We start from the raw sequence: 12,774 nt of genomic DNA, 5'->3' as shown, positions 1-12,774 counted from the left end.
ACGTTTTATTATTATTATATATATATTATATTATATTATTATTATTTTTAATAATTCTTATATAATATTAAATTATTTCTCGGGTGTGAGAATAATGTTATTAATGTGGGAAAAATATTAAGTATATTTATGAGGATTTATAAAAATTTTAAATTATTATTATTTTTCGCAAGTATAAGGTATGTACATTTTATAGCGTTTTATTATCAAAATAACTATAAGACGAAGAAACGGCCCCACAATTTGCAAAAAACTATCCATGGGGGCGGACGACGCGGGCGACAGCTATATGATATAGTATTAATATATTATAATAAATTTAATACGTATCTTTGGAAACCATAGTACAATTTACTGTAATTTTAAAAGTAGAATTCAATATGACTTTAATAACTATATCAAAAAACATTTCACTAAATATGTTCTTAGTGATATAAGTCGACAGACCGCCTCCGCTCAGAATCGTTTTTCATGAACAATGTTAGGTAAATAATTGAATTCAAAGTTAACATATCCATAACACTCCTAATGTATCGTAGAGTGGTATTATGGTATATCCACTTGTCTACCTTTTATTTTTTGAACTAGAATCGTGTCTACTCTCCTTCAAACATTAAAATCATGTATTCGGTTTTAGATCATGAGTGCAGTAATAAATATATATTGATTTTACAATGATATAAAACGATTTGTGCAAAGTCTCTACATTAAACATATAACGTTTATTATCAGCTCAGTGTATATTTTTTCGTGGGGTGTAGCCCATTTACTCCCGAGATAAAAACATAACATCCTGATTTTATGTAGTCCAAGTGCACTCATTTGGCATGCAACGCGGCCACCCGTTCCGTTGCTCTCCTTACACGTCTCCAACGTTCGCAATCAACCTCATTGACTGGCTTATGTGCAGACAGGCAAACGGGTTGACCACCAACGCTACAACTAATGTAATTCTATCTTTTTCTTTCAAGTCTGTGTATTATTATGAATCATAACTTTTGTCTTTATTGTATTAGTTTAAATTACTTATTGTACACTACTGTAAAAATTGCCCATAATATGGCCGTTACTTAATTAATAATTAAAAAACAAATTACAAATTGATTATCATTTTATGATAGCGCCGATTTTCATAACAGTACATTCAATACTTCTTATATTTATACCGATTACAGTTTCTCCTTACGCACCAAACTTTAAGAATAAGTTTAATAACAATTATAAGACCGTTATTAAAATTAAATAAATATAGTTCGTGTAATTATAATATGTTATTAATCACATGTAAAACATTATTATAAATAAATAGTAGGTCAAATTTCGAATATGTTGTAAAAGATCTGAATTTTATAGTAATAAAATAGTATAATAATATACATATTTTAATATATTATATTTATTGGACTGGTTTGTAGATTCTGGTACAAGTGATGTCATCAACAGTCAGGACCTGAAAATCGAAAAAAAACATCGTAATTAATATTTTATATTGTCTGTTACACAAGATTTTGTGTGGTAAAAATTAAAAGACATTATAATTTTTTATAACAATTTTCAAGTTTTCGAAACAAACTTTGAGAACGATCTCGTGATAGCGAGTGATGTCTAAAACCGATAATTTGAGTTTTTTCAATCACTTAATTGGTAAGTTCTTAAAATGTTTCTATCATATTCATATAAATGGGCTGCTGAAAAGACTAAAGCTTATAAGGTGCCACTTATTGTAATTATGCAAATTGAAAAAGTACTAAATTACAACGAAAATTCCATTTTTAGCGATTATATTTTTTAAACTAATTTTAATTTATCAACAATTTTTAATCTAATATTTTAATTTAGATTTTCAATCTACTGTTAAAAATGTAGATCACAAATTATAAAAAGAGAATATTAAAATAAAATAAAATAGATTTTAAACTGTTCTCATTGACTCTTTACAATCATTTTTAGTAGGTTTAGACTTTATTACCTACTTCATTTTACGATTATAATTTATAAATATATTTACACGAGTAAACACTGAAACGTTATAGTTATAAATCAAAAATTGTCTTTTTATAAGTTATCACTTATCATATTATACGTTGAGGTCAATTAAGACAATCATATACTTAATACATCGCCTATTATAAGAAATCAAACTAAATACCTATATAACTATATATATATATATACATATTACATAATATGCCCCTATAATACTTATATATATGTATACATGTATATACATATAGGTACATCAATTACAAGATTCTGACAATAAATCTTTTTTTATAAATATAATACATTTCGTAATTTAGTTTTAAGTATCTGTATTAGTATCTTTATTGTATGATTATCATTGCAATGTTGGGTTATTGTACTTAGCCCCCTAGTATAGACAGATTTTATTATCCTTTTTACCATTTTTAATTGTTCAGGCTCGAATTCTCTAACGATCGTGGTGTCGCTATGTTTGTCGCATTTTTGGGTGTGTACTAGCTTGTTTCCGTCTTGGACAATGAGCGACTTCACTTTGCGGCCGTCGGGTGTTTCTTCGTCGAATTCTTCGTTGAGTTTGAAAGCGATCGAAGAGTTTTTGAACGTCGAGTTCGATGATAGCACAAGTTTGCCATCATCGCTTTTGGTCAACTCCACCACCGGAGATACGGTATTACCTAATTTACGGGTCATCATTCCAACACCTAAAAGACAAAATAAGAAATGTACAATTATATAATATAGTGAAAACTGGTCTAAAAAAAAACAAGTATTAGATTTCTCAAATTAAAACCGTGAAACCTAATTTAGGTACTAAGTAATATTTATATCGTGATTTAAAATTAATCATACATTTACACAAATAGTCAATATTTATAATAATAATTGACCTTTATTACTTTTATTTATATGTATCAATTTTATGGCGTAATTTTTTATTACTGTGTTATTAAATTATAGATTTAAGTGCAAAAAAACTATAAAGATATCAAATTCCTATAAATAATATAATAAAAAAAAATTATTTAACTCATTATTTCAATTAAAACAATCAATAAATTTAGCCAACTAAAATTGATAATTTTAAATTTATATATATAAAAAAAAAATCTCTATCAGAATCAATTAAAAATAAAGTTGTTACTGATTTAAAAAAAACAAATTCAACTTTGCTGTTGGTACAATTGTGTGTTTAAAAAATTTTGAAATTAAGATGTAAAAAGTTTAATAAAAAATAAAGATGTACATATTTTTTAAATTCTATATTATTATCCATAGTAATTAAAAAAAAACCACGCATATTATGACAACTACATAAGATACACTCTGTATATAAGTAGTAAGTACTAAGTACCCATAATATAAATATTATTTTTGATATTAAGTATAGAACGTATAGTATGATTCTAAAACTAAAGTTAATATAGGTACTAATGTAATTATGCTATAAAGTGATATAAAAGATTATAGTTATAGTAATTTTTATGATACTTTGTTTTTTGACGATGAACATATTAATTAATTTAACGATTTTATCTCGATAAGACTAATTATTATGGTACAAATCCAATTGACTGTGATTTTATGTAGCCATGGCACATAATGTCTAATACAATATAGTTAGAGAAGTCAAATTCTACAAATTCAAATTTGTGTTGAGTAGTATAACCTAACCTATCTATCATTCAGTTAATTAAACTATAAATCTATGCGTAATTCTATATAATACATTATATTATTAAGAGACGTGAGGTACAAACTACTAACTAGTTAAGTAGTTTATGCCTTTAATTTATGTATATTAATATTCCTAATGCGTGTAGTCGTATAAGTTATTCTACCTATACTATGATTTCGAGTTGAAGTGTAATATGATGTTCAATATTTAAATTAATCGGTAGAAAAAAATCATATTATCATGTTATTGTCATAAAACATTAAAATTACGATAAAATGATACAAAAATCACGGTAAAAATATGTATTTATTTAAAAGAAAAAAATCATTAAGTATATCAAAATAAATTGTGTATTGAGTAATGAATAAATTTTAAAATCATTTTATTATATACTCGTTTTAATATTGCATAAATGTAAGAGAAAATATTTTCTGTAAATGGATCAAAATATTAATATTAGTTTGTTATTATCACAAAATTCTTGTAAATTATTATAATACAATAATGATTGTTTTATATATATGTATATATAAGTACCTAAATGAGTTAATAGGTGAACATAAAATTTATCGATAGTTTAATCGATTTTACAAATTACAATAAGTGGTTAGAATTTCGTAGGTATTTAATTTATACCTACATTCAGGTTTAATCGTTAATCAATAACAATTAGTTTCCACAATATGTGTTACTTATTAATTATTGTACTATTATTAATGGAATCCAATAACAGACGAACTAATATACATAGTCGCGTAGTGAAATTCCATTATATTTTACGGTAGAAAAATTATAAAAAAAATAAAAAAATGTATAGTAATAATATAATTTATTGAACACGTAAATAGTTGATACGCATAGACACAGATAATTTTAGGAAAAAAAATGTATTCTGTATCTACGAGATAATTTTGTTTATGCATTACTTGCAACAATAAAAATGAATAAAAAACAGTAAAAATAATTTTATGTTTATAGTATCCAGTAGCATAAAAAAATTAAGTGTTGTGAGCCGTAGTGCAATAATAATAATAATAATAATAATAATAAAAATGCACTCTCTTCGTTTCGGTTAAAGAATTTCACTCGTAGTCAATGACCCGTTTCCGGCTTATTAAGGTTTCAATCCATAGTAAAAAATTATAGAAACTATTTGTATGTAAGGATTTTGGTTATATTTACATACTTAGGTACATATTAATTAATAATTATTATAATAGTTATATTATAACATCATTGTAGTAATTTGCGACACATGAATTCGAGTTATGCGTATAGAATGCGTTAACAATATTATTAACAATAATATACAATGTACCTATGCTGAAATAACTCTAGCGGTCTAAACTCAGCTGTAAGAGAGGTTCCCAAACTGTGGTGCGTTAATAGCCACACAGTAGTACAGAAAATAAATCAAATTTTTCTAAATCTAACATTAGGTATTTTATATTTTATGTAAATAATTATTTACTATCATTTTTGTATGTTATTATTGGTATCCCAAATTCACAAAAAAATCAAGTTTATACTTATTTTAATACATAATACATCACAGTAGGAATACCTATTTCATTTATTATTATTATTATTTTTTTTTTATTATTGTAATGTACCTAATTATAAATAATGTATACGACTTCAGTTGTTGAGCTATTACATCCATACTATTAAGAGAATGTTTTATTTAAATATATAATACGAAATATTATATTTAATATATTTAAATAAATCAATTAAAAATTAAACCAATATGCGTTTTAGAAAAATAGCTCTCGTTATTAATGCTACAATATTGCCATTCAAAATCATATCAAACTGATGTATTAAATATTATATTATAATTATTATTAATGTTAGTATTTTGTTGTAAACTCAATTGAAAAATTTTACAAATTTGAGTATAAGGTCTGTACTGTTTGTACAAATAAGTATTTATTTTAATAATTTATAAAATAATTGTTTAATTTTGCGCACTAATCATCGAAATAAATCAATCGGTACAGTAAGCGTTTGTCTGTACCAATATGGCCTATATTATATCAATCTAACTATAAAATTGTAATACATATAAAACGTACATTGTACTACTTGTATAGACATCATTAGTCGTATATACTCATATAGTAATATATATGGTGCAGTATTTATTTAAATTGATTTAAAGCGACATGTGGTAATCAATGTACAATAATTTAGTGATTAAATAATTATAATAATTATAAAAGTATAATTAATGTCGATACGCGTACACGTGCCGAATAAATTTTCGAAACGTTAAAATTAATATACCTATTTATTTACGATATTATATTAAAATATTTCATAAAATATGCATAAGTCGCATGCACCGAATTATTCTTGACAAGTAATAACACATTAATTTTACGAATATTTAATGATACATTGTGTATCAATTTTCGCGATCTTGTAATGTTTTCACATTAGTGGCGGATCACCGAGGATAAAATATACTAATTATCAAACGCTTCTTTAAAAACTATACTAAACATACAGAAATGCGGGGCGTTGGCCGTCGGGCTGTTGTGCGGGGGGTTGCGTTTACTTATCACCCGTCCCGCCGCACTAATGTACGGACAAATTTAATACGTTGTAATGACGCGATTACGATTTTTTTTTTTTCAAAAAAGGCGATAAACGACGGTGATTAAACACACGTGACAAAATATGTGCGAAATAATGACTTTATACTTTAATTCGAGTCGCCACTCAATATTATAATCTCTCTCTCCTAAACCCACTAGGTAAAATATACTGTTATTTATTGAGAATAAACGCGCACCTCCATTGTATTGTGCGTTCCGCGGGGTTGGCACGTTCGGGGAATGCAAAATGTTTTTTGTAAAACTCGTTTAAAAACTCGGGAACGTAAATATTATTATTATTATTATCTAACGTATTTTACGTGTTATAATAATGTATGAACATTAAACGAAAAAAAATGTGTTGTTACGAGTGAATAATAAAAATAAATAATAATAATACCTAATAAATAGGTAATTTATAATGCAATATGACATATTATTATTATGGACGTTTTGAGAAAAATTAATTGCCGATTTACGTGGTTACAAAACATCGGCTCGGCCGGTCTACCGAGATCTAGAATCGGAATTCGGAACGTCTGGATCTGAGAGAAATGTTTTTTTGAAAATTTATCGCCGCGATCTCTGGTGTACTCGTGACCTATTTACGGTCGTATAGTGGCACCTCGGGGTTAGTGGGTAAGTGGGTGGGTGGGTAAGTAGTGGGGGAACGTATAGCAGCGATGGCGTGCGCGACTGTATAGTCACCGTCGTCGTAATCGTTAAAACGAGCGCGGCCGAAGAGAAACGTTCGGCAGCGTACCTATACAATATATATAATATAATAACGTTTTTTACTCGCAGCTGTTATCGGTGTTTCCGTCGTACGGCGTTTATATATTATGCAGTTAAATACTGTTAAATCTCTAAGCAGCGTAGCACGCGTGAATTTAGATGACTACCTATAGAATATAATAATATTATACTCACACATCGATCGTGACGTCATAATATTTTTACCGGTAATCATAGTACGATCTGTACGCGCGTACACACAATGTGCCTGTAATAATACAGTACGCGATATTTAAATTATAATTTATCAAGACACGATTAAAACACCAGTAGCTCGTGAGCGATAATTGTGTAGTATATTATTGTATAAAATAATCAATAGCACCCGAATAAAATATAATAATAGATAATAACGGTTTAGGTACCATATACGAAATCTTACCCAAAGCTTTCATGTATTCGTCGAATTTTTCGCTAGTGCTCAGCTTATATTTTTTGTTCAAAAAGGCGTCCATGGTCGCGGTCGGAAAAATTAAATGAAATCGAACGACAACGGTAAAAAATTTTATTTACGTATGTACTTTTGGGTACTGTAACAACACGGCTGCTGTGCACAGTATTGCAGGCGGATAGGCAGGTAGGTAGATATAGGCGAGTACTGCGGACGAGAGACGGAAAACGAATGGGCGAGCCGCGTGTAGTGTGTATCGTGTGCAGAACGATATTGGAATATATATACGAAGAGCGTCGGTTCCACTACTACTCGGCCGTCGGCGGAGTATATATAATATTATCAAACCGTCGCGGTGCCGGGTCCGTCCCATTTTATATAATGCATCAAGTCTCTTCCTGACCGACCGGCCAGTATTGATAACAGTATAATTAGAATATTATTATGTTATCATATAGGTAATGATGTTGTTTCAATATTATAACAATAATACGTGTATTATCACCGCATTTTGCGGACGTTTTTCGTTCGACGGTCCATGGTCGTCGTGAGCTGCTGTGCGAGTACTAATTACATGCACACATGCATATAACAACAGTTCAAAGGCTATACGAGATCGGTCAATACATAATATAATAAATAATACCGTTAACGGTGCGCTAATGCAAATGCCTGCAGAGACGTTTCATGATATACTAATTCGAAACTACTATAATTACATCTAACCTAACCTTGAGGTATATTCGATTATAATAATTGTTTACAGGAAGTACAACACAAGTCTGCAATAATTTGTTTATTACAATAATCGTTTTCGTAACTTAACCGATATAGTCATCTAATAATTTAGACACACATTGGACTTTAGTACAAAATATGTATAACATTATATACCAACTTTATACAAATTGTATTATGATACTATACCTACAGTGATTTACCTACTCAACATGATATGTAGATACTAAACTACTCAACTATATAATATATTGAGGTATGACGTAATATTTTTGTACATTTTTATTATATGTTTATTGCTTAGTATACGTTTGTATAAATACAGTTAGACTACCGATAGAAAAAAAAAACAGTACAATATTGGGCCAATTAAAAATATTTAAATTTCTCAATACTGATTTTCTTGAAAAAAATTAAGTACTTAATTAAAATGTACATCTTAGCATTTTTAAAAATATCTTCTAATGTATATACAAAAAAATTATCAAAATAAAAAATCAGTAATAATTAATTTAATACACTATTGAGCCATATAAGTAACTTGTTCAAAAATTATTTTACATATACTTTTATAACCAAAGATCTTCTTTGAAGTTTTTTTTACGAGAGAACTAATATCACCAATGTCAATGTTGTTGTGGTAATTTCAAAAATACTACTAAGAAAACATAAATAGAATTGAAGGACGTTAATGGTACTTATACATATTTTCCGTGAACGCAATATTATTAAGATATTATAACCATGGCAGTCAATAATGTAAGATTTATTTTTGAATCAGTTTCTCAATTTTCATAACTTATTACAACAAGAGAAAAAACATTAAATTGGATCATTACAATATAAATATTATACTTTTAAATTTAATTTGAAAAAAAGGTTTTATATCTGTACTTAAACCATTTATTTTTACTTATGTGTATTAAATTATGTTGAAACTAGATATAACTGCATTATATAATACCTATACAAAATTTATTGTTGTTATTGGACGATGGTACAGGCTACTACAGACTATGAAAAATACTTAATTTATTCAATATTTCATGTAGTCATATTCAGTATTTCATATAGATATGTATGTCCATATTTTATCAAATTTATTTACGGAAATAACATTTTTCGAACTTATTTCTTTATGTTTAATTTATACTGTGTGGTCACATTTTTATCCATATAAATAAACTAGAAAGAATATTTATTCGATCATTTCGATCATAAATAATACAATTACATCGATGTATAACGAATAAATAAATTAATATAATATACTATTTACAACATTACAGTAATAACTTATAGGAATACAAACTATAAAACACTATTACTAACACAGAAAAGTTTTAGATATTTAAGATTTTTAAAAATCAAATTAAACGGGTGATATTGGTAATTCTAAATTGGAAATAATTTATTAATTTATCAATTTGTAAATGCTTGAAATGCAAATAGACCTTTTATTGATCGAATTATGTAAGACTTATAAACAATATACATTAGCTATATATATTTGTGTGTGTTTTAAAGCACGTGTACCATCATATCCTAACTGGTAAAACCTTTAGTAATTTAAAGCTAGTCGGTTTTTTAGTTATTTCTTTCATACTCAATGATAGGTGTTTTACTGCCTTTAGGCCCCAATCGTTAGGCGCAGAGTGAAATACAATCGTATTTTCTGTATGTAAACAATACCGACTATTGAATATAGATAGTTGAAAAAATGTAATAATTAAAAAAAAAATTGATTAAATCATACTCATTAGTCCCACATTTTTAAAATAAAGTATACTCCTTACGTATTATCCATTATAAATTATAATAAAGTGTTAAATGAAAATAGCACAATTTATTATACTTCAATGTATATTAATAAAATAACTTAGGGTTGACGGCATTGAAATCGGATATCGGTATTGCGATATGAGACCCAGTACGGAACTGTATAATACTGGTATATCGGCACATGCCATGACACACTGGAAAACCGTAATACTGCATAATATTATCGAAATGTAATAATATGCACTATTCATGCATAACTAACCGGTATATCGAAAAAACTGTCTGTGAAGTTAACCCATCGTGTACAGTAAACGGTATTAGTCACTTCAGTATTACGGTATTATGGTATATACCGTTCAATCGGTAATCAAACAATAACCGGTTTAACGGTAGGTAAATCGGTATACCGATACAATAGACAATATACTGAAAAAACCGCAACCCTAAAATTATTGCGAGGTATGGAGTATTATAAATCGTAATATTACTTAAATATTATAGTATTAATTAATATGTGCCTTATATTTTTAGGTATAAAAATATCACAGTTTTGGTTAAAGTTAAAAGGAATTAGAGCAAATTAAATCAAGTACCTATTTGGATACTTTGATAATTACTTATATTAACCATAAATTCATAACACATTGTTTAGATTGTTATAAGTCATTCGGGTACACTTTGTAAGTACACTTATAAATTATTATTAACATACCTAATATACTTATAATAATTATATGAAACATAATTTTTTACAAATGTATTTGATGAAAATGATATTTAAATTATAGTAATAGCATTTTATCAAACGATATTATAAAATCTGTTGGAAACTACATTTGAATTGCATTTGATTATTGATAATAATATTATAGTATAAGATATGATGTACATTGTACATTAATTAATACTAAAATCTAAACATAAAAATGTTGAGAACGTGTCGTTATTAAATCCAAAATATTTATCACGAAACGAACGCGTCAACGGTTAGTGAGGGGTATAATACGATAAAAGCACATATTAAATTAGATGTATGCATATTATGTTTTTTACCGGAAATTAGTATTATATTATTTAAACCGAAAATACGACTTACCAAGAGCTTTCATGTAATCGTCGAATTTGTCGCTAGAGTCCAGCTTGTATTTTTTGTCGAATATCAGAGACATAATTATGCGTTAAGTGTCGACTTAATCCCAATAATATGATATATATTGTCTATACTGCAATCAACAATTATAGCTGAAGTTCAGAAAATGTTTTGGCCGTCAGGCGATCACTGTACTCGAGTTCACAGGTACCGAGCGTATTTATAGCTGTCGGCGCACGGTGGAGGCATTTGCACCGATTTCGAGACGCTCGTTTGGTCCAGTCGGCTTCAACGAACGAGAAATTATTATACAATGCACCAACGACACTATATATGTACATAATATCATAATAATATTATAAACGTAACCCGTCCTTGGCGTCCAATTAGATGGTCACACGGGTGCACGCATCACTGTATGATAGTAATGGCACCGTAATAATACTCCATGTTATTATATCATACAATATTGTGTGTGCGAGTGTGTTTGTAGATCTCTTACAGAGGAGATTTTATGATTTTCTTTTTCCGAGTTGGTTATTAACTGTCGCGACGACAATAATCGCGCTGCATACACTGCTACTGCATTATACTCATATTATTATTATTGTAGGCAATTAGGTACACTATATACTTAATAAACGTTTTAAAATATAAACGGACCTCACGTAGTGAACGATGACAATCGAAACGCCTGCTGAGCGTATTACGGTTGCGACGACGCCCTGCAGTCGATTACTCGATAATCTCAAAACGCATTATGTAGGTACTCGATTATTAAATTATTATGAATCGTAATAGCTAATATCTAAAAAATATAAGCCATATGACGTTTTTAAATAAAAACACTCTCGTTTGTACCATAGTTTTAACAAATTATTATAGTCGTATGTCGTGTTTCATCGTCACAAATTATTATGTAGAAATTGAGTGTATTGTTATTTTTCGCGGTAGTTTTCAATATTTATAATAAATTCCATACAGTTAAAATTAAATAAAGTATATAAGAGAACGATTTGGAAAACTTTATGTCACAAACTTGAAACTAATACTTGATATAGATACTTAACTAATAAATATTATACGACCATGAAAACTATACACGTTGACCATATTGAATATTATTATTAATTACTACCAATGTATAGATTGTTGATAAACAGATCTCGTAACGTACATTTTATCAAGGAAATATTAAGAAATACAATACATTTATTCTTTTACAATTTTTACAATTATTAATAGAATATTGGATATCCAATCACCTATATGATTAAAATCAACATATGTGTAAAAAAAAAAATGATATGAAATACGTATTAAAGTCTCTTAACAAATTTATTCGAAAATACTCAAAACTGGTTATAATTGCTATTATTTGAAATGTATAGTGTTTCAAACTTTGGAATAATAACAACCAGATAACATATAAATAAAGGTTACAAATTTAAATTAACTATTGATAAGTAAGATAGGTACTTTGAATGATATTATAATATAATAATAATATAATATAATATACAAAGTACTCTATATTATAGAGTGTATGAATAGGTATATAATATTTAAGGTTATAAAAAATACATTTGATAATAGTAGGAATCATAATCAAGGGGTGTAATCAAATAAATGTGTTTTTGACTGTACTTGATACACAAGATAAACTTGTGGTGTATATTATTTATCATCTTATGATCAACTATCTATCATCAATATT

General features: G+C 27.6%; 1 protein-coding gene across 2 annotated transcripts; it reads right to left on the bottom strand.

Moving 5' to 3' along the window:
- Positions 1 to 979: 979 nt before the first annotated feature.
- Positions 980 to 11,272, bottom strand: LOC114123157 (fatty acid-binding protein, muscle-like). Of its 2 annotated transcripts, none has more exons than XM_027986035.2 (3): positions 11,064 to 11,272; positions 2,404 to 2,684; positions 980 to 1,450 (listed from the first exon to the last, which is right to left on the bottom strand). In XM_027986035.2, the coding sequence occupies exons 1-3, from the start codon at positions 11,134 to 11,136 to the stop codon at positions 1,397 to 1,399; spliced, it is 408 nt and encodes a 135-aa protein (XP_027841836.2). In that variant the 5' UTR covers positions 11,137 to 11,272; the 3' UTR covers positions 980 to 1,396. The 2 variants fall into 2 exon arrangements, with proteins under 2 accessions (XP_027841836.2, XP_027841835.2); XM_027986034.2 differs by lacking the exon at positions 11,064 to 11,272 and adding an exon at positions 7,439 to 7,763.
- Positions 11,273 to 12,774: the final 1,502 nt, after the last annotated feature.

This window comes from Aphis gossypii, chromosome 2 (genome assembly GCF_020184175.1).
Source record: "Aphis gossypii isolate Hap1 chromosome 2, ASM2018417v2, whole genome shotgun sequence".
Lineage (NCBI taxonomy): Eukaryota > Metazoa > Arthropoda > Insecta > Hemiptera > Aphididae > Aphis > Aphis gossypii.
The sequence above is the reverse complement of the archived record's forward strand: the minus strand, read 5'-3'. Positions and strand labels throughout refer to the sequence as shown.

Coding starts and splice junctions, on each gene's coding strand:
- LOC114123157 (XM_027986035.2), bottom strand. CDS start 11,136: ATGTCTCTGATATTCGACAAAAAATACAAGCTGGACTCTAGCGACAAA. Junction 2,685..11,063: donor CGATTACATGAAAGCTCTTG/GTAAGTCGTATT, acceptor TTTGTCTTTTAG/GTGTTGGAATGATGACCCGT. Junction 1,451..2,403: donor AGCCTGAACAATTAAAAATG/GTAAAAAGGATA, acceptor TTCGATTTTCAG/GTCCTGACTGTTGATGACAT.